Genomic DNA, 21,662 nt, shown 5'->3' with positions numbered 1-21,662 from the left:
TCTTGGCTCCAGTATTTTTTATTTATTCCAAATAATTCTCCAGGAAGTTTTGTCCAGCTCTGAGAACTTTTTAGTTCTGCACAAAAAACAATATTACGGTAGTTTTGCTGAAAACAATGACAGTCCAGTTAATTTCATTCAAATCATGCAAATTAAAGGTCAAGACAAGAGCAGAAGTGTTTCAAAAAGTAGATACGTTGGAGATGTATCAAAGCCTACTCCAGCTGTTGCACCGCATTGAAGTCGGCTTCTAGTCCCTTTGCTTGGTCGCACCTATTTAAACCGTGGTCCGACTCCGTCTACACTACACCATTCTTCAATTCTCTCTGCTCCCACCCTCTCCAAACCTCACAGTTTCCACCCTCTCCCCCCCCGGTCGGTGACACCACTGTATCCACATCATGCCAAGTCGTGTTTCTCCGTGTTGGCAGGTGGCGACGGCAGCTCCGAATCTCCCTTCGGATCTTGGCTACGCCGCCATCGCTCTCAGGGGCTAGCTTCCACAATGTCCGCCGACGATGAGGGGGACCAGGCGCTACTGCAGAAGTCCGCACCACCCCTCGGAAGCCACACCCATGGGCGAGAGTTCTTGTGGCAAATTGAACTACCGACGAAGCAGCCACTCCAGGAACGTGGTTCGATGCCACCGCTAGCACGTGTGGAGGACGGTACACACTCGTCGTGCCGCTACCGCATCAAGCAGGAGCCGGCGTTGCCTCTCCGTCACTTTAAGGCGGATCCAGTGTCCCTCCCCCCCCCCTCCGCGCAACCGTGGCGTCCAAACCAGGCATCGCATGAAGGATGAGTTGCCCTTGCCGATGCAGAGTTGTTACGCTCGGATCAACGGGCAGGTGTTGTCGCCGCGCTACAATGGGGGTGACAATGTCGCCAAGAAGGAGCTACCGCCGAAGATCCGAAGGCACGCGGGTGCATCCTCCACTAACTCGTTGGCCGCGGTGGCTCCTCGTCGTCGCGAGCCATAGTGTCGGCCGAGGAGAGGGCAGCCAAGGAGGCGACTTGGTGGGAGCAGCATAATGCGGCGCGCCGCTCCGCATTCACCAAGTCTGATGAGGCGCCGACCAAGGTCCACGAGGAAGCCAATCTCGCGGATGCCTGGGCCCGCGACCGATCGCTCACCAACGTGGAAACGGCCCCGCGGCGCTGCCGCTGCCTCGACGGGGACCTTGCCAAGATCAACGAGGAGTGGTCGCTCAGTGGCACCTCCGCCGCCGCCGGTTAGGGGCAAGGCCGTTGTCAAGGTACCATGGCCAGGGTTGGCATTGGCTACGGCGGCCGTCTACACGACGTAGGAGGAAGAGAAACAGCTTCTTCGCGAGCGCCAGGCGGCGCTGGGGTAAGGCTGTCGTGGCCTTTCGCCGCTGGAAGGACTACTCCAATGACAACAGTACGGATGGCAATGATGGTGCAGCCAACCACGCAGATGAGAGCACAGACTGTTACAAGTTAGTCTCTTATTTATTTTTAAGCTTCTAGTTTAAGTAACGAAGTTTCATCCGTTTTATGTAAATTATGTCCAAACATTAGTGAATTCCATATTGTTTGGTGAAATTTGTCCGATTAAATCAAATTTGTTTTGAATTGGATGCGAGCACAATTGGATGGTTGGCTCCCGCGTCAATATCCACGGACTGATCCGAACTAGTCCGGGAATGGATACCGTGTTCGTTTCATGGGTCTACAGTTGGAGATGCCCTTACGGTGCCTGTATCTCGTGCTTTGTCCGAAAATAATACTCCTAATCAGTGTCGTAAGAGCAACTTCAATGGGGTGATCCATTTTGTCCGCGCGCGTCCGTTTGGGTCGGCGCGGACAAAAGTGGCGGCCCAACGCGCCGACCCAAACTCAAATTGTGTCCGCCTGGCGTCCGCGCTGACCCATTTTCAGCCCAAAATTGCGCCTGAAATGCGTCGGCGCGGACGCGAAGCGGACGCGCCGCGCGTCTCCTCGCCGTCCGCCGCGTCCCCACCTGGCGGCCACCCAACCGTCACCGGTCGTCTTATTTATGACGACCACCGACAGCGGGCCCATGCGTCAGCCAGTGGAAGCATCCTTTTTTAACCACGTGTGCGGTGGGGTCGGCCTCATCCACTTCTCCCGTCCACGTATGCCCCCCCACCACTCCCTTTGCTTCCTCGCCGGCGACCGTAAACCCTAGCCACGAGCCTCTTCGGCAGCAGCAATGGCAAGGGCACCCTCGGCGCCTCGTTCTCCATTGCTTCCCTTCCCCCTCTTCCTTCTCCGGCGGCGACACGTTTCCGCCCTGGTCGCCGGCGCCTGCACATCCCGGTGCACCAAGCGCGGTGGCACTGGGAGTACAGGCAGCCATTGCCATACCCCGATGTCACGATGCTGCACCGTTGGCATCTGGATCCGCAGCGGATCCCGGTGTCGGCGGTTCCTCGTACCCAACGGGCGCACGATGACGAGGTGCGCAGGCACCGCGCGCAGCTCACGCCGGAGCAGCGTCGGCTGCCAGATTTAGGTGGACTTTGACCGGCGTTTGACCGGCCACTTTATATTTATTTCGTGCAACTTATTACTTTTTTTCCACGGCGGCACATTTAGGTCGGCCTCCCCGTTGGGCGGTCAAGCCGACCCATTTTAAAATGCGGACGCGCATGTCCGCCTGGCCGACCCAAACGGACAAAAAACGGATAAAGCGCGCGTCCGTTTGGGTCGCCCCGTTGGAGTTGCTCTAATAAACTAAAAATACGAAGTGGTTGTGCAATTACTCTACAATATACTCCACATATATATAGATAAAGAAGCTAAATTATGACACGTTGTCCCATCACATGAGAGGTGACAAGTCAGGACATCATAACGGCGTTGGCGTGGCATCTCTGCCTTCTGGTTTTTGCCCCTCTCTTGGGTTGCTACGGGAACACCAAACGTCTCATTAGTGGAGGCCAGTTCAGTCCCGTCCAGGTGAATGAATCTCCCACGTTCTCCTCCGCCTCCGTTTCTCCACGCCCTTCTCAGTTCTCAAGGCTTTCTTCTTCCTTCCAGCTCCAGCGCACGGTGACGGTGATCGCAGGATCTGGACTGGACTGCTCCGCCAAGCCTGGTCTGCAGGTTAATTCGACCTCTTTTCTTCTGCTGCGTAGGATTTCTTTTTGCCCCCTTCATGTGCATTCCTGATTAGCAGGCTTGTTTTGTTGCAGTTCTTTAGCTCAGGAAGATCTGGAGGACACTTCTGAGATTCCCTACTGCAAGGTATATTTTCTTCTTGCCGCAAGTTGTATAGCTCAAGTAGCAGTGACCACTCTCCGAGTAAATTAATTTGTTAGAATCGGTGTGTGGCATAGAAGCTGGGAGATGAACAATTCGTGCCAGGGCTGCAAGAGATACTGGAACCATCTACATGGGAAGGTCACTTGTTTCGTCAGGCGGATGAGCAAAAGTTCAAGACATTGCATGGTAATATGCTCTGTTCCAAGCAATAAGACATTGCAGTGCCTCTTTTTTTTTGGATCAATGGCATATTGCCCTTATTTATGCAAAGCAAATAATTCCTGTCGAAAAAATATAAGGCAAATAATCATCTTTAACTTGTCATCTCCCAATTTTAGCGGTTGGTGACTATTATGCCTTATTCATCTCCATCAATTTTACGGACATGTACTACTCCATTTAAACTAATACTCTAAAAATTACATCTGTTGCTGCAGGTCATACCAGAGAGGTTTGCAAAGCATTTCGCAGGGAAAATGCCACGGACCGTCAAACTAGAAGGCCCTAATGGCATTCTGTATGATGTTGGAGTTACTGAGCACAGGAATAGAAAAGTCATCCAATCTGGATGGGAGGTGTTTGTTGATGCCAATGACATAGTACAGAAAGACTCATTGATGTTCCGATACCGTGGAAGTTCTCGCTTCAAGGTTGCGGTCTTTGATTCTAGTGGTTGTGAGAAAACTGTGCCCTGTTTTGGCATAGGGAGCTCTATGAGTGATCAACCAATCACAAATTCTACAGGAATGTCAGGCAGTTCCAGCGACCGTAATACTCACTCGTCAATGGGTCAGCAATCAGATGGATGCCAAAGTGAAAGCTCAGGACATTGTAGAAAACTGGCCTGGACAGACGCAGCATCGTCTCCATCTGAGGATTTGCCAGGTTAGCTTGCCAGCTTGCTTGTACCTTTGTGTTATGCTTTAAGGTGTCGTTTTATCTGAAGTTGCATTTACTCTTGAAAACTGTTATACAGGAGAAGACAGTCCTTACGAGCATGAGTCTTCAGGATCGGATGATCACACACTCCCAAAGATGATCTCAACAGTGCGTATTAAGGAGGAGCAATGTTCTGATGGTATGGTAGTATGATGCAAGTACTTCCGATCCAGTTCATATTTTTATTTTTTTTGTAGTTTATAATGGGAAAATCTGTTTCTATGTACTGAATTATCAGCAAGTGGAAGATCAGACGGATGCCACAGTGGGAGTACTAGAAAGACAGCTGTTATATCCACTCCATCTGCGGAGTCAGGTTATATTCTTAAGTTACATTTGCGTCAACAAAATTGCATGGATTCGTTTTATTTGTTAAGTACATGCACACATGCGTCATCGTGTCGGTGTATACATTATCCATTGTTAGTTTGACCTACAAATTTGTCTAGGAGAAGCTTGTCTTTCAGAGTATGATTCTTTTGACTCGAATGATATTCCAGGACGTCCAAAGGATAAGTATGTGTTGTCAAGTAGGAGTAATTTGGCTGATGCACAAAAAGAGAAAATAGATAAGCTTCTCCAGGACGTTCAATCCAGAACTCTTGCATTCGTGGCTATCATGAGGAAGTCCAATGTCCAACCACCGTATCCTTCTCTGGTAAATTTCCTGAGTTCTTTTTCAGTACACTACAATCCTCTCTAGGCTCTAGATCTAAGAGGGGTATTCATAGTTTGAATGTTATAGGGAAAGTGGCAATGGCCCTTCTGAGCACTTAACATAAATGCTTTTTCTTTGTCGACAATGACAGTCAAAGCAGTATTTCGGCTGAGTTTTGTATTCTTGTTTATTTGTTTGTTTGTTTGTTGATGGCATCACACCCTGTCCCATTTGTGATCAGACCATCATGAAGGAATACGCAGTTGCACACTTTCCCCATGAAAGTGCATCTGTCATACTTCAGAGGCCGGGCGAGAACAAAAGGTGGTACCCCAGGTTCTACGAGGGGAATGATAGTATTCACAAGATTAGGGGGGAGTGGTTAGACTTTGTTTGTGACAATAGTGTGGAGGAGGGAGATATCTGCATCTTTGTACCAGCAAAGGGTGGGGGAAGGTTCACATTTACGGTTCATCTACTTCGCGCAGAAAGCAAGGCGCACGCAGGTCATTTTGTGCCGCCCTACATGCTGTCACAAATGAGCTTTCTGTCTCCATTGCAACAGAGCATAGTTGAAGATAAAGCGGAAGCCATCCAACTCGAAGCACATCTGTATGTGGCAATCATGAACAAAACCAATGTTGGTGTCAAAGGGCATTACAGCCTGGTAAGCTAAAAAAATTCTGGAATTTTATTGTTACCTACTCAAAGCCCCCCAGGTTGTTGTCATCTGCCATAACATAACTAAGTTTCAAATAAATAAAAAACATAACTAATTTTAGCAATGTAGGGTGCCAGGGATGACGTGGGCTTTGGATCTCCAATTTACTGTGCTATTAGCAAACTGTTTGGCTTAAATTTACTTTTGCAGCTGAATTAAATAAATGCCACCAGATAAATGTGTATACCTATATTGTATTGTTGTTTTATTTTATCAACATGATTGGCCGACTTGTAATTGTAACATGCTTATATCTGTAAAATACTAGGAGTTTGGTGCAAAATATGCTGCTGTGTATCTTCCAAAGGAAGAGCGAACTATTTTGCTCCAGCGTAAGGGGAAGGAATGGCAAACTCAGATGCATATTCGGAATGGTAGGAGGCGTGTCCTTGAAGGAGGTTGGCACAAATTTGTCAGTGACAACCGTCTGCGAGTTGGTGATATCTGTCTGTTTGAGCTGAAGCGGAACCGGAGGAAGCTTACCATGATTGTCCATATCATTTCCCGTGATCAGTGTTAGTTTGTAGTACTTTGAAGTACAAGGGGATGATGACCCCTGCTGTTTCTGCTGGAATTATGTTTTGTACTCTAAAACCAAACCATGGTATGGTTGATCTCCGAGGACTACTGCATATGATGGCTAACATTCTGAATTTCCACAAGTCCTAGTCCATGTGTTGTTTTAGCTTCGTGTAATCTGTGACTTGTATTTGTGCACTGCCTTCGTTATCTGAAGCACGTTTAGCTCTTTGCTCTACCTGGGAAAATCTGTTCGGATCTATGTTGTTACAGCAACTCTACATAGTCGCCATATCAGGCCGGTCGGCATAATAAATATATTTTAAAGGCCACTTTAGTGAAGTCGTCATCCGGCCATGAGTCGCCATAGTTTATGAAGGAGGGCTCCATATCCATCCCACGAGCCTTCATATTTGGGGGCTGGGGGCGTTTTGAGGGTGTGCTATCCACTAATCGCATGTGCGGGAGAAAAGTTTCACCTCCCATGTAAGCCTCCCGTGCGGCCCATCTTCTCTCCCTATCAATGCCAGACGGCCATGGCACCACGGATGTCAATTAATGGCAGCTGTTGCATACCAATTGCCCAGGGACGGAGCCAGGATTTGAGCATGGGGGCGAAGAAGACAATGATCGTATGTGCTTTTTTCTCTTTCACAGCGACCATACAAGAGGAATGCAAGATAATATATATTTTGCAAACAGAGAATTGAAGGTAGATTTATATTATTTGAATGTAGTTCATACCCCTAAAAGAAATGGAAAATGTAATTTCATATGGTGTGCTTTTGATTCCAGCTTGTTTTGTATTTATACTTGTGCAAGAATATTTAATACTAGACCAGAGGAGCAGAAACCCCGCGGCATTATTTATAAGAAAGAATGTGAGACAGAATTCAACCTAAAGAGCGTCAAACTCAGGTCGGCAGGGCGACACCACAATGCTCCAATTCCAACCACTGGGCTATGAGCCAGTCCATTGTGCGAGAATATTTGATCGGTAGCAGATTGAAGCTACGCAAAAGGCTCCGCTCGGTTCCAGCTAGCCGCGAGATCGGGACGACGTAGTTTTCGGTGAAAATCGTGCCTGACTACGGTCATGGCGGATGATGGTGGTGTCTCAGACGTCGTTCCCTTCTCGAGGCATCGTCGTTACAGGTCACGTTAACCTGATCGGGAGGTTCCAGGGAAAACCCTAAATCTGGGTCTACCGGATTGGACGATGGCGACGTTTTCGCAGTCGTTCTCCTTCTCGGGGGCATCGTTTTGGAGCAAGTGCTGGCTGGAGGGGACAAGAGGAGGAGCGGTGCTTCATCTTGTCCATTGATGACGGCGGATCTCGGCGGCGTGGCGTAGTGGAGACTCGGCGTCCGATACGCGAAGATGGACTCGCGCAGGAGAAGGTAGCTGTCTGGCGTCATGGTGGCGTCGACGACAGCTAGACCGGGTAAGGTAGATGCAACAGTACAACACTGAAGATGGATTGGTGGTAGGTGGCTGCGGCGGTCTCATACCCGGCAGGCGTCCTGGTTGAGGAGTGTGCCGGACTGATGGGTGACTCATACCTGGCAGGAGTCCTCAGGTCTTATATGTTATGTTTGGCTGCGAGGTCTATTTGGTATTAGGCCCAGACTATCAGCATCTCTTCATCAACTGGATAGGAGTAGCGACAGATGCTGCCTAGACGATGGCTTTAGTCTTATTGTTGTATGACTTTGTAAGGTCTTGTGTGAATAATTAATAAAGTGACTACATGCATTGTCCAGATGCAGAGGCCGAGGGTCCTACTCCATTTAAAAAAAATCAAACCTATATTATCTATACAATTAAGTATGTAATTTATAATCAATCTGACAAACAATAACTAATGTCCACCAGTTAATACAATACAGACCTAGTAATAGTAAATAATCTGTGATAGCCTAGACATGAGCTGTAATATATGACATACCTTCGATCTAGCGTGAGTCATGTTGTGCCGCCTTGAATGTCAAATCTGAAGCGCCTGCTAAGGAATTAGGAGATTGACGCATAGGCAGGCCGCAGACAATGGCCGTCGGTCGACGAGGGGAGACAGTCGAATCAAACATAAAGCGCCGCCAGCACCTGGCGATGCCCTAGCGTGGGGGCGACGACGGGTTCAGCGGCAGGACTATTCAGTCAATCATCTAATCGATGTAGGTACATTCAATTCTGACGGGAGGTAGTAAGAAAAAATATGACGGAGGCATCCATCTCACGAATCATTTGTGGGTTGCTTCGTAGGCTAAGTAATGCTCGTCCGTTTCCTAGCTGTTGGGCCTGCTACGGATGACCGACAGCTCTACTAATTAATCAATCACAATTGTCTAAAAAAAATTAATCAATCACAAGTCCTACCAACCTTTTCTCTAAAAAATAAAATCAATCACAAGTTGTTACTACTAAAAAGAAAAATAACAATCGGGGGGCTGGCCCTGAATTGCCCGCTGTCACTCTCGCCATATTTTCCAACACCGGCTGCTAAGAATTGGTCATCACCATATCTCCATCTCTCACCACCACCGCCCACAGTCTTCACTTTTCTCATGCCGCCCACAGCCTTCATTTTTCTCCCAGACGACATGCCACTTCTCCCGCGGGCAGACTGGGTGCCGCTCTCAAGGAGGAGAAGCGGATCCTGGACGAGGAGTTAGCGAAGGAGGAGACTGCCCGAAGGCCAATGAGGAGTGGCATTGTTGTGATGCGATGGAGCCATGGAGGCCGTGTAGGAGGATCCCCCCTTGACGAGTGGCCGGATTGGAATCCTAAATCGCACTTCGTTGAGTGGGATATTCAGCTCGGCTACGTGCAAATCCCGTATGGCAGGAGAGAGCTCACCCATGCAGCTCATCGAGGGCTGCTCGTGCTCCCTGTTGCCTTCCTGGTAAGGAGGCATGAGATGAGTGCTATGTCATTGACGCCTCGGTCGTCACCTTGGTGAAATCTTCGAGGTCACCGTTGTCGGGCTAGCATTAAAGGCGGAGAGGGTTGCTCTGTGTGGCTCCTTTACAAGGAGAAACAAGCGTATTTGGTGCCGGAGAGAGCGCATCTGATGGCGCACATATGACATGAACATGATGTCATTCACTGAGACAAATCAAGCCATGTCAAGGCTTGCCTCCCTTGAAAAAGCCGTTCCTGACCTCAACAACGACCGTCGGGAATGTGACCAAGACTTTTCTAACCCTATGTAGTGGCATTGTAATGCAAATTTATCTCAAATGAGTGTTTTAATGCCTCAAATTGAGTATTTGATTATTGAGTTGATGCAACAAAAAAAGAGAAGATAAGAAAAGATGGAGGCCGCATTATGGCTACTCTGTGTTTGCGCATGACCGCCGCCATATACTCATATCCCAAATTGCGACTCTACTAGAGTTGCTCTTATGATAGTTGGTTTCCCTTTTTGGCCCGACGATGAGTGGTGAAGCCCCAATATTACCTAGTTACTGGAACCTCTCATAGCTTCCAGTGTTAGCCTTAGCGTCATCTTGTGGAAGGAGTTGTCTTTGTGCCGTTTTTCTGGCCTTAATTGATTGACCGACTAACATTTAGGATTTAGTCCTTGTTTATGTCGTACCCGGTTGATCTGAGAAATCGACCTAGTTGAGGGCTAGCGGGCACATGGTAGTTGTCATCTCTGGAGGCATTTTTCAGCTCCCTTGATAGAGAGTCCATCCAAAGGGCGCTCACTATAGGAAGGTCGAGGCCTAGGAAGGAAAGCGGGCCAAGATGGATCAGAACTACCATGGAGCAAGCGAGCCCCACATGTTTGATTGTAACTCGTCTCGAGCCATGTAACCCTAGCTCGAACGAGTATATAAGGTGGGCTAGAGACCTGCATGGGTGAAGGGAGAAACCCTAGACCTACCACCATCTTCAACCTCTCTGCAGCCAGGCCGAGAGCTTGTGGCCCAAGTAATATCTCTCTCAAGAGATCTCCCTGATCTCTGATAACCACTAGAGCAATACAAACACCAGAGGCATGAGTAGTGTCTTAACTCCCCCCAGAGGGCCCGAACCTGGGTAGATCTCATGTTCCTCGCACCGCCATCTGGATCCCCCATGTGCTCTACTCTCTAGAACAAACCAATCATCACTTGATGACACTGCCGGTACAAAACACCGACAATGTTGGAATTGGCAATGCCAGCAATCACACTCCCTTCTGAAGGCGTTGTGTGGAAGAATGACTTTTGCTGTAAATGTTTAGATTTGGTATTTTTCATGTTCTACCATTGTCGTGTACCCATTGTATTCTGTTGTTTATGATTTCAATCTTGTCCCATTGCATGTCGGGAGGCTTCGACTTTCCTTTTCGAAAATAACAAGTTGTGCTTACTGAACTCTTGTTCCATTATCCTTGGATAGTGGAACCCGACCAAAGTTTGGTCGTATGAAAGAAAACATGGAATTGTGGAAACAAATAGTTTGCATAGACTGTTAATTAGGTTGCCTAGGATACTGATCCAGTCGATGGGGAGCATGGTGGTGGACATCCGGGTGGTGGCCCCGTGGACGTGGAAGGCGGGTCCGAGTAGTAGCTGGAATGCCGACCGGATCAGAAGACCAACTAAGTCCAAGCGTCTATATCTCCCCCGTCAATTGGGATCAAAGGACTTACGGGAGGGACCGAAAGCAGGGAATGGCGTGGAACCTACTTCCAGCGTCTTTCAAAAATTGATTCGTTTGCTATCTCACCATACAATTATGAATGGACAAGGCCCACCTCAACATGATGCATGAAAAAAACCCACCATAAGAAAATGTTTTCCATTCAATTATATCTAATTGTATTCAATCGTTGTTATAACTATACACAATCAAATATAACAAGTCAAATGTATTTTTAATTTGGTTCTCATGTCATTCATCTAATTTTCATCAAAACAATCTCGATGTTGTGGGGTATCCTCTAGAATAGAGGCCGGGGTGTTATCCTCGATTCTAAAAAAAGGGGAAAACCATTGGAAAAGGAAACATGCATTTATGACCAGTTTACAGTCCTCATATGACAATTTCTACAATATATTCCCCAACACAGAGATATACTCCATCCTTTCTGGTTTGTAGGGCTCAATTCAAAAATATCACCGGTTAAATAATGAGTGGCGAAATAATTCCGTAGTTTACAAAAGTACTCAATCGATGTGCTCATTTTTCTCAAAAAAATATATTTAACAATGCATTAACTGCAATGCATGCAGGGACGGCCAATAAATTACCAAGAACTTTTACCTACATTGGTGAGTTTCTCTTAATCCTTGCATGTGCTGATTTAATGCATCTCGATATTCGAAAAAACGGAAATTTTGAGATAAGATATGTACCGAAAAGGAGTTAGAGCATGTCTAATAGTATAGCGAGCTGATGGCTATATGGTCTTGCCACATCATCTATAGCCAAACCTATAGCTGGCAAGTACAATAGTTACATATAAATATATACTCCCTCCGTCCCATAATATAAGAGCATGGTTAATAGTACAACCAGCTGATGGCTACTCCCTCCGTCCACGAATAAGTGTACTTCTAGCTTTTGTCCTAGGTCAAAGTTTTAAAACTTTGACCAACTTTATAGGGAAAAGTACTAGCATTTATGACACTAACTTAATATCACTAGATCTATTTTGAAATGTACTTTCATAATATATCAATTTGATGTCATATATGTTATCACTCTTTTGTATATAGTTGATCAAAATTTCAAAACTTTGACTTAAGACAAAAGCTAGAAGTACACTTATTCGCGGACGGAGGGAATATATGACATTGCCATGTCATTTATAGCCAACCTTGTAGCCTTCAAGTATAATAATAAGATGCAGAGATGTACTACTCCGTCCGGGTTTATTAGGCCTAAAGACAACTTCTCTTAGACCAAGACACATAGTAATTTGCTCACATTAATTCTTTCACTCCACTCTCAATGCACTCTCTCACATGCATGCAGCCAATGAAAAAACACACATGAAGTGTATTAATTTTTCAGCCATGGCACCAACAACAATAGCTTTCAATGTAACCAATGAAATGGTTGCATGCATGCACCTTTCCAACGCGGGGCCTTATAAAAGTGGACATGCTTGTGATGCTAAGAGGCCTAATAAACCCGGACGGAGGGAGTACTTCATTAATACATGGTCCATCTTCCACTCTCACATAGTGCCTAGGAGCACGTGCTGCAGTTGGCTCTTATTCTGTAGCCAGCTCCTCTTCTCTTCCCTCCATGTCAGCCGATAAATAATATTTTAACCCTTACAGCCTGCTTACATAAGCTTATTATAGTTACTCTAAGATGTTTTTACAAGCTAACATATCTTGCAAAAACGTCTTACATTGTGGGACGGAGGGAGTATTATTTTTTTGATATATGGCCCCACCTCACTCTCTCATAACATGCCTGCACTTGCTGTTAATGAGTAGTCCGCTTTCCTCCTCTCTCCTCCTCTCTCTCTTTCAACTCATCTAAAATATAATATTTAAAGGCTTACAGCCCTACATCATCCTATTGTACATGCTCTCATTTTAGACTCTCTTGGCGAATATTTTGGTCAAGCACATGAATCAAGAAGGTGGGCCTTGTAAAATGTCTCCGTCCAGTAAATTCGCAAGCAGAAAAGCAGGTAAGAATGGAATGAATGTTAAGTGACGTTTCATAATGAAGGACCTTTAGGCTGTAGCAGCTCCCTTCTTAAATTACCACTGCTTCCGGGTTGCTGCGTTACCGGTTCATCTCCTTGCAGCACCACGTCCAAAGTGAAGGTTCTTCTCTAAGCCTATCTCCTTCCATTTCTTGTGATCTAAATTCTAATCAATCTGTTCTAGTACTATGTTTCCGCATCTGCACATAGATCTTTTCGATCTACCTTTGATTTACCTCTGTACTCCTTCCACGATCTTATCTAACAGCCGTTAGCAGATTCCAGTCAGCCATCCCCTTTTTCAGGAAGCTACACGACCGATCGGTCCCGGATTGTTGCGGCCGTTTCTACGCCCTACAACTACAATCTGGGAAAACTTAGATAATGCGAAGGAGAGAGTATTGTTTCATCTGTTTCTGTGTGTCTTCTTCAAGAAATGTTTTGTCCGTGAGAAAGGACACTTTTAGATTCTCTTCGGAAGAAGACGATTCTTCTTGATCCCTTTATTTCTTGTTGCTAGGCGAGTGATGTCTGTATGGTTGTGTTAGTTCTTGTAACGCTAATAGGCGATGTCATCTACTATCTGCTTCCTACTAGTTTCCTGAACCCTGCCATTTTGCAGAACGGCTCCGAGATCGATGAGAAATCTACACGAACGCTGCGCGAGGAAGAAGTTCGTCAGGCAGACGAAAAGTGCTTCTAATAATGCTAAAAAAGCACGCACGGCTTATGCTGATAGTTCAAGCAGTTCAGATGATTATCCTATTGAGCCATCAGAGAGTGAGGGGTCAGACCTCGAATGCCCAAGGGATCGCTCAGGCCGTCGTGGGAAACAAGTAAAGGCCGCCGCAATGTCTTCTCCAGTTGAGGAATTGTCAGGTTAATAGTCTGTTAAATTTTAGTTACCTTCACTGCATCATCTTCTCTTACTTCTAGAACTCTACATGCATCAGAAGGCAATCCATCTGAAGATGAGCCTGTGGAACCGGATGATCCTCAGATGCCTTCCAAGGATTATGCCTTACATCGCAAAAAGGCGAAGAATTATGTCTTACAAGGGAAGTTCGATCTTACAGCGGCAGAGAAGACGGAAATAGATGTGCTTGACGAGAAAATTCGACCTAAAATCCCCATGCTTGTGGTAAGGATGAAGAAGACCAATGTGAAACAATACCCTGATCTGGTACGTCAAGTTAGTTCTTCGTGTTGCTTGCGTCTGCATTTTATCTTTTAATACTATACTCCCTCCATATATTCAACATATTAGTTGGACTAAATTTCTCAAAAAGTCATAATTCTCTAGCTTTGGCCAAATTTATCGAGAGGATATCAATGTCTAATACCAAATCATTATCATTAGATTCTCGATATTTTGGAATGGAGAGAGTATTGTTTAACAAAATCTTCACAGGAAAATGTTTATGAAAGGTTCTCTTAACGCTTAGTTTTCACAATGCTCACAAAGATACTTATTCAACAAACTGATATGCATCGCTGAATTAACAATATATGTTTTGATAGTTAAAATCCAGTGTATTAGTTAAATTTGAGATACTGTAAGACGCCCCCAAACAATCTCGATCCTCCATTTATTTTGATCTAATGTCTAGGCTGGTCTATTACCTTGTAGAGGTTGAGAGATAAAATTGACCTTCTCGGGCCTAATGATGTCTTTGCACAACATTGCTTGCCATTAATTGGCATGAGTAGATGGAAGGAATATGTGTATGGAAGGAATGAGACAAACCAAGTAATGTACCCACGGATAGACCATGATAACTAAAATATTTTTAAATTATTTCTTTTGAGTTGTTCAAAAGGAATTTTGAGAAGAAATTCTGAACTAAGCTTAGCAAACATCTCAATTTCATAATGACACTAAATTATTATGGTACCCTTTTGACGCACTTCAAAATTATTTGTTTCTAATCAACTGTTATTTCTAGCACAAAATCCAATATTTTGTCTATTTTCTTTTTGAAAAACTACCATTATTTTTGTATGTGCTCCATATTTTACGTTCATGTAAGATGTAACCATGTAATTCCAAAATTGATTTATTTCATTTAGTGTTTATTTCACCAAAATTAAATTTATAAACTTTGTTCTGCTTTTATTATGTGATCCAATCATAAATGTGCGGAGTATAAATTGTTTTGCATGGCATCAATCGCGTGAAGGGTTCAAATCGTGTGTATGAGCATATAGAAGTTGATACTTTCCTATCTGTTGCACTTAAGCACCAAGGGGCTAGTTTCCTTTACAAGTTTTCTAAAATTAACCCCGGTCGACTGATAAATTTAAGGTTCACATTTAGACTTCCTCTTACTCTAGAGAGTTAAGTTGGAGCGCATTAAATATCCTTAGTGGCTAGTCTTGATACTTTGTTTTATAGTACAAGTTATATATAACAGCATCACATATTCATATTGTTCCATTCTCTCTTTATTAATTATAGGCAATACTTAAGGACTATGCAGTCAATCACTTTCCTAGCAAAAGTCAAAAGATCACACTCAAGCTACATGGGAAGAGTAAGGAATGGCTGTGCGATTTTCGCAGAATACCTGATGAAAAGGGACACCACCTCTATTTGCACGAGTTTGTCCATGACAATAATGTGCGGGAGGGTGATCTCTGCCTCTTTCAACCAATGACGAAGGGTGATGTAAGAAACTTCAAGGTGACAGTCCATCACCTTCGTGAAGCAAGCGCTGATCATTCCCCTGTTGAAAGAAATGATATTGGCATAAATGATGTGACTATTCAAGAAAGAAGTGCAGATTCAGTTGATATACGAAGCAGCTCTGATGATCATACCAAACAACCATCAGGAAGAAAAATATATCCTAGCTGTCAGAGGGGTAGCTCAAGGGATCATCAAAATACTGCAAAACCCACTTCCTTTGAGAAATCAGGTTAGATTGTTAAGTTACAAGTGCATATGTGCCAAAGTTTAAATTACTTATACAGTCTTTTTACTGCAATTTTTGTACAGGAGACAACAGTCCTTTAGCATGCAATTCTATTGAGTCCGATGATCGTCGAACACCTCGAGGACATAATTATGCGCTATCACTTGGCAGTTGTCTATCTGGGGCACAATATGAGAAAGTGATTGCGCTTGTAGAGAGAATTCAACCCGAGGCTGCTGTATACGTTGATGTCATGAGTCAGCATGCTGTTGAACCACCTAGTCCTCTACTGGTAAACTCACAAAATATCTACTGAATGGGCAACTTAGTGTTTTCAATACGATCTGTTTGTCATGCCTAACGCCGTCCCTTTCTGTTTCTATATTATAGATAAATAAGAAGTCTGGTATCTTGGGAGTTCTTATGACCTACTACTACTTAGTTTTTGGTTCTTGTTTATTTATTAATAGCATCACATCTTGTCTCTTGTGCTATCAGATCATTCCTGAGGAACATGCAATTGCACACTTTCCAAATGAAAGTGTGACTATTGCACTTCAAGCGCCAGACAAAAAGAGCAAGAAGTGGCATCCCAGATTCTACATGACAAAAGATAGATGTGAGTACATGCTTACAGGGCATTGGTTAGACTTTGTCTGTGACAACAGTGTGCAGGAAGGGGATATCTGCATCTTTGTACCGGAAAAGGGCGGGGCGAGGAGATCCAAGTTTACCGTTCATCTAGTTCGTGGAGAAACAACTCATTCGGGAGGTGGAACTGATGGTGTTCAAGGGGCTGGTTCAGGCGAGGGTAAAACAAATACAAAGTACCTTACAAAACATTTGCTAGACTAAAACAATTTGATACATTTTAGATTGTTTCGTTCTTGTGATCTAAAGTTATTTGCAGGAGAAAATGCTCCCTCGGAAAGCGACATGCATAGGGTTTCTCATGAACCTCCGGAGAGAAAGAACTCTGCTGGTCTTGCTGTGCCTCCTTACATTCTACCGTCCATGAGCCATCTATCTCTGTCTCAGGAGAATATTGTTGACGCGAAAGTGCAAGCCATCCAATCTGAAGTTCCCATTTACGTATCAATCATGAAAAAGACCTATATTGGTGCCATTAAGCAGAACATGCTAGTAAGATTAACACCCTTTCTAAATCTATGCATCAAGTTTATTTTATTTTCTTGTTGTCGGATTCTGAATAGTGCCAAAACTGAACGGTGTAAGGACCTTGTGTCCCAGTGTCTCCACTAGTTGACTCTGTGTTTGCCCTGTGAGACTGTGACCACAAAATAATATATTTCACAATTTTTTCTATTAGAATATATAATTTCTATGATGTAAGCGCAAAAGAAATTTCAAGCCAAAAAAGCAATTTTCTGGCAAGTACGGTTCAAAAAGTAACAGTGCAACCTTTTGCACTGATCCAGCGATCTCTCAGCACAATGCACACAGATATGTAACGTCTCAGGAATTTCAGTCTACATAGTTTTGAATATTTCGATGGTTAAATTGTTCAACCTGCTACTGTAACATGTTTACATTTGTAATAAACCAGGAATTAAGTTCGCGGTATGCTGCTGCCGCACATCTTCCATGCGAAAATCAAACTGTGGTGCTCCAGTGCATGAGTCAGATATGGAAGACCAAGATGGTGGTGCATCGAAATGGCAAAAGGTGGTTCCTTGGCGCAGGCTGGTCCAAATTTGTACATGACAACAGTCTGCAACTCGGCGATATCTGTCTGTTTGAACTGAAGAAGAACAAGAGGAAGCTTACCATGAAGGTCCATATCATTCCCAGCAAGCAAAGCTAACTCGCAGTACTGGATGAGAAAATGAACGAACGTGTTCTGTGCGTTGCTACTTTGTACTAGGTTCTTTGGCTTGTTTGTCTTACTGAAATTCGGTGGCGTTTACCGAATTTGGGCAAAGAATCTGGCCTTCTCCTCTCTATCTGCTTTTGCACAAATACGTGTCCCTGAGGAGAGTGGGAGCTTGTTTTCTTGCTTGTTCACCGTGGTCGCAGCAATGTAGAATGCCTCGACAGGGAACTTATCCGGTGCACCCGGCCTTGTGGTGCTATCGGTGCACTGGACGCCCAAAGGTCATACTATAATTGTTCAGAAAATCTGAAAATAATCTATCATGTACTCATAACAAATATCAATCACAAAAATAAATTTAAACCACAACTTTGGAAACAACAATATCAAATCTACCACGGATTGTGTTAATGAGTCAAAGTTATGGCCCGATCTGAAATGGGTTATCCCTCCGTTCTCAAAAGGACGGCATATAATTTTTGCCTTAAGTCAAGTGGTACAAAGTTTGACCAATTTTCTAAGAAAAATTATCAACAACTATAATATCAAATCAGAACTCAATCAGCTCGGGTTATTTAGGATCCCTTTTATTTTGGCCAAAGTTTGACCATGAATTTAACTAATAAAATGTAAACTAAGTACAGTGGATAACCTCTTTCAAATAAAAAAAATCAATAACATAGTCTGTGTAGCATATAATTCATTTTTTATTTAAATAAGTAGTCAAAGTTGGACCCCAAAAAATAAGACAGACTAATAAACCCGGACGATGGGAGTATCGTTAAACGCATAATAAAATATAATTTATATTATACATACTTAGTATTATAGTTGTTGGTAGTTTTTCCTACAAACTTGATCAAGCTTTACACCATTTGACTTGAGCAAAAAATTATAAGCTTCCATTTTCAGAACAAAGGGAGTACTATTCATAACATTATTCAATTATTATTCTTTGTAAGTATGTAGATTTGTAGGTCTAATTTAAATCAAATTGGGTGACATAGTAGAGAAATGTTTTATGTATGTGGAAAACTAATCAGATTTCGAAATGCGTGTAGGGTGTATTTTGGGTGATAGGTGCATCAGTAGCACCACAAGTAGGTGCGCCAGATATCCCCCCCCCCTCCCCTCAATCGACCTGCATGTTCTCGCTGCTCCCCAAACTCCTATCCTCCATTACAGACGCCAGAAGCATCGCTCTCTTTAAGGCCTCCGATACCACCGCCTCCAACACCGCGCGATGCCTTTAAATGTGGAGGCATGTCATGGTTCTCCCCGTGCTCTAGGGAGAACAATGTTTCTTTGCACAAAGAAATCAGATCTATTATTAAAGTTCATCAGAAGTACAAAGTACCCCAGACATAATAAAACTTACATCAAGGTCCCTAGACCACTATCGCAGCTAGAACGAATCGTCGACACCCCGTTGTCGCCGTTCTCATACCGGAGTCGGCCTAACCTTGTCGACGACAACTGGGAAGTCTTCATGCATGTGCCCTAAGGACCAGTGCCACCGAGTCGCAGTCGTCACCGTTGAGCCCCTAAGTCGATATGAAGAACCTGTGACAAAGTTTTGCCATTGCATTCATGCGAAAAGAAACCCTAACCTCGCCACCCGAGGGAGCTGGCAGGAATCTACACTAGAGTTGGTCTAATCTATCCCGAAGGACGAATTCGAAGAGGATACGAGCATGGAAGATTGATTCAAAGAAGAACCGCCGATATCCGTCCGAGCACCAGTGCAACAAGGACTAAAACCCTAAGAGCATCTACAGCCAGACTTTGCAAATCCGGCCCCTCAAACGCCTGCAGACGCAACCGGGCGTGTCCGCAAATAGTGACTGGTCACGCCTCAAATTAGCAACTCTGCATCTGCCTCTCTCATATTTCATCCCCCTAGATCCATACAAAGCATGCAAAGAAATCCTACGTGCTAACCTAGCTACTCTTCGTCATCGGAAATGTCCACGACGACGGTGCCGGGCGCCGGTTGGACGGGCGGGTAGGAGGCCTCCGACTCATCCTCCTCCTGCTCGACCTCATCCATGTAGGCGAGCATCTCCGCCTCCTCCATGGCCTGTTGCGCCTCCATCTCCTACCGGCGACGCCGTCTGTCCTTCACAGCCGACTTCGACCTGAGGGAATCGAGGATGGCCTGCTGCTTCGCCTGCATATCTGCATCACCAGCGTCCCCCACATCCTCCTTCCCTGGCTCATCCTCCTCCTCATCCTCCTCCTTGTCCTCCTCCTCGTCCTCCTCCTCCTCCGGATCCACTGCATCCAGAGGTAGCCCCACGGCGATCTGGGCTTCACGCCTAGCACGGATCTACTCAAGGAGCTCGAGCCAGCACTACAATGTCAGAAATGGCTCGCTCCCACGCCGCCCCTCACCCGGCGGCGTGGGAGCATGGCTACTAGGCGGGCGGGTGGAGTGGAAACTGGCGGCAGCGGCGGAGAGGAGGAGGAAAATGTGGATGGATGGTAGGGTTTCGGTGCCACCGGTCGACTTAAATAGCCGGGCTAGCTAGGCACGACACGACCCGCCGGAGATGCGCCACGCGGCGCCACCGGTTCGACGGAGGAGACGAGCTTCGGACCGCCGGGTTTCATGGCGTTTTCGGCTGGGACCCCTTCGCTAGTCTGACATGGCGGGCATGCCCAGGCCTCCCCATATCCGCCCCATATTTGGGCTGGATATAAGGGGTGCCGGTCAGCCCGGCTGTTTCGAGGCGTCCGTCTGGGTCAAAAAATTGTGACTGGTTAGTGACCAGGCGGCCCGCCCGAACGTTTTGAGGTGTCCGTCTTGGTCAAAAAATCATGACCGGTCAGTGACCAGGCGCCCCGCCCGAACGTTTGAGGAGGGTTTGGGGTGCCCGACTGTAGATGCTCTAACCTATCTACTAGTCGGAGTTGAGGCACCGCCATTGGTCGCCGAACGGTGGACGGGGGGAGGTGAATTCACATGCTCACTGACAGAGATCGAGGGAAGGAAGGCTTTGCCCTAGTCTTCTTGCTAGGGGGAAAGAAAGTTGTGGACTCCTTAGCCGTGTAACTATGTTTGGTTTGAGTCTAGGATTGGCCTGCCAAAGTTTTGGCAAAGGTTTTTTCTATCTCATGCTCACGAGTTGGCAAATATAGTGGAAAAAAAATTCAACCAAGGTGGACAGAAATACATGGCATGCCACAGGATTGGGCACGCCTCTTCTCGGTGAGCTTCCCCTTCCTTTACGTTCCTTCAGTGACTTCTCCCATTGTTAGCATGAGGCTGGCCATAATGAGGGTGATATAAGTAGTACTTCCTCCATTTTTTATTTACTCTGCATATTAAAGTTGACTGAAGTCAAACATCGTAAAATTTAACCAAGTTTATAGAAAACAATATAGATATTTATCATAATAAATCTATACGATGTGAAAGTACATTTAATAATAAATCTAATGTTGTTGATTTGTTATTGTATATCTTAATATTTTTGTATATAAATTTGGTCAAAGTTTGTAAAGCTTGACTTTGACCAAAACTAATATGCGAACTAAATAAAAACGGAGGGAGTATCATGTATTTGGAACTCACAAACATGCTTATGTGACAAGCAATTAAAAAAGAGAGAGAAGATTATAGTAACATAAGTAGATATCGTAACATAATAAATGTGGTGCTACTACTCTCTTCGTCCGGGTTTATTGGGCCTCTTAGCAAAGTAACCTTGTCCCATTTTTGTAAGGCCCCAAAACTTTCCCAGTAAATTTCCCTCGATTCTCTCTTATGCATGCGCGCAGGATTGGGCCAAATCCTATTTGGCGCCTTAAGCGCCTGATTTAGTTGTTCCTGCAATCGGGCGCACACCCCCGCTTCCTTCCTTCGCTACTAAAATGCCAGCCCACCTTACCCTTTCGTACTATATGTTTTCATAGCCGCAAAAAAGTATGCTTGAGGGAGAATCGAAGCAGTGACCTCCTGCATAGAGGGGGGCCGCGACAACCAACGCGCCACCGAACCCACTGCGACAACACACATCGTTTCTTTCCTTTCTTGTCTCCCCTTTCATTTCTCCATTTCCTTTTTCCCTTTTTTAAAATTCGAGAAAATTTCTTTCTTCATGTTTTTTTTCTGCAAATGGATGAACTTTTTTTCAAATTCGATTAACTCTTTTTAT

At 45.0% G+C, this 21,662-nt stretch overlaps 2 protein-coding genes across 5 annotated transcripts; both read left to right on the top strand.

Annotated features, from left to right (window-relative positions):
* The first annotated feature begins 2,898 nt into the window (after positions 1–2,898).
* LOC123082249 (B3 domain-containing protein Os03g0619600-like) lies at positions 2,899–6,311 on the top strand. Of its 4 annotated transcripts, none has more exons than XM_044504618.1 (10): positions 2,899–2,949; positions 3,031–3,096; positions 3,186–3,237; positions 3,330–3,441; positions 3,693–4,140; positions 4,232–4,333; positions 4,433–4,510; positions 4,695–4,852; positions 5,094–5,519; positions 5,842–6,310. In XM_044504618.1, exons 4-10 carry the CDS (start codon positions 3,340–3,342, stop codon positions 6,091–6,093), a joined length of 1,566 nt encoding a protein of 521 aa, XP_044360553.1. In that variant the 5' UTR covers positions 2,899–2,949; positions 3,031–3,096; positions 3,186–3,237; positions 3,330–3,339; the 3' UTR covers positions 6,094–6,310. The 4 variants fall into 4 exon arrangements, with proteins under 4 accessions (XP_044360553.1, XP_044360554.1, XP_044360552.1 ...); XM_044504620.1 differs by having other exon boundaries at positions 2,925–2,949; positions 3,333–3,441; positions 5,842–6,311; XM_044504619.1 differs by having other exon boundaries at positions 2,911–3,096; positions 3,333–3,441; positions 5,842–6,311.
* A 7,077-nt stretch (positions 6,312–13,388) lies between these two features.
* LOC123083896 (B3 domain-containing protein Os03g0620400-like) lies at positions 13,389–15,676 on the top strand. The gene is made up of 3 exons (XM_044505772.1): positions 13,389–13,632; positions 13,707–13,936; positions 15,212–15,676. The coding sequence occupies exons 1-3, from the start codon at positions 13,392–13,394 to the stop codon at positions 15,674–15,676; spliced, it is 936 nt and encodes a 311-aa protein (XP_044361707.1). The 5' UTR covers positions 13,389–13,391.
* Positions 15,677–21,662: the final 5,986 nt, after the last annotated feature.

Source organism: Triticum aestivum, chromosome 4A (genome assembly GCF_018294505.1).
Source record: "Triticum aestivum cultivar Chinese Spring chromosome 4A, IWGSC CS RefSeq v2.1, whole genome shotgun sequence".
Taxonomy (NCBI): domain Eukaryota; kingdom Viridiplantae; phylum Streptophyta; class Magnoliopsida; order Poales; family Poaceae; genus Triticum; species Triticum aestivum.
Note: the sequence above shows the minus strand (reverse complement) of the source record. Positions and strands in the feature narration are given on the sequence as shown.

Excerpts from the sequence above, each read along its gene's own strand:
- LOC123082249 (XM_044504619.1), top strand. The coding sequence starts at position 3,340 with ATGAACAATTCGTGCCAGGGCTGCAAGAGATACTGGAACCATCTACAT. Across the intron at positions 3,442-3,692 it reads AAAGTTCAAGACATTGCATG|GTCATACCAGAGAGGTTTGC; the intron begins GTAATATGCTCT and ends CTGTTGCTGCAG. Across the intron at positions 4,334-4,432 it reads GGAGGAGCAATGTTCTGATG|CAAGTGGAAGATCAGACGGA; the intron begins GTATGGTAGTAT and ends CTGAATTATCAG.
- LOC123083896 (XM_044505772.1), top strand. The coding sequence starts at position 13,392 with ATGAGAAATCTACACGAACGCTGCGCGAGGAAGAAGTTCGTCAGGCAG. Across the intron at positions 13,633-13,706 it reads TCCAGTTGAGGAATTGTCAG|AAGGCAATCCATCTGAAGAT; the intron begins GTTAATAGTCTG and ends TACATGCATCAG. Across the intron at positions 13,937-15,211 it reads TGAAACAATACCCTGATCTG|GCAATACTTAAGGACTATGC; the intron begins GTACGTCAAGTT and ends TATTAATTATAG.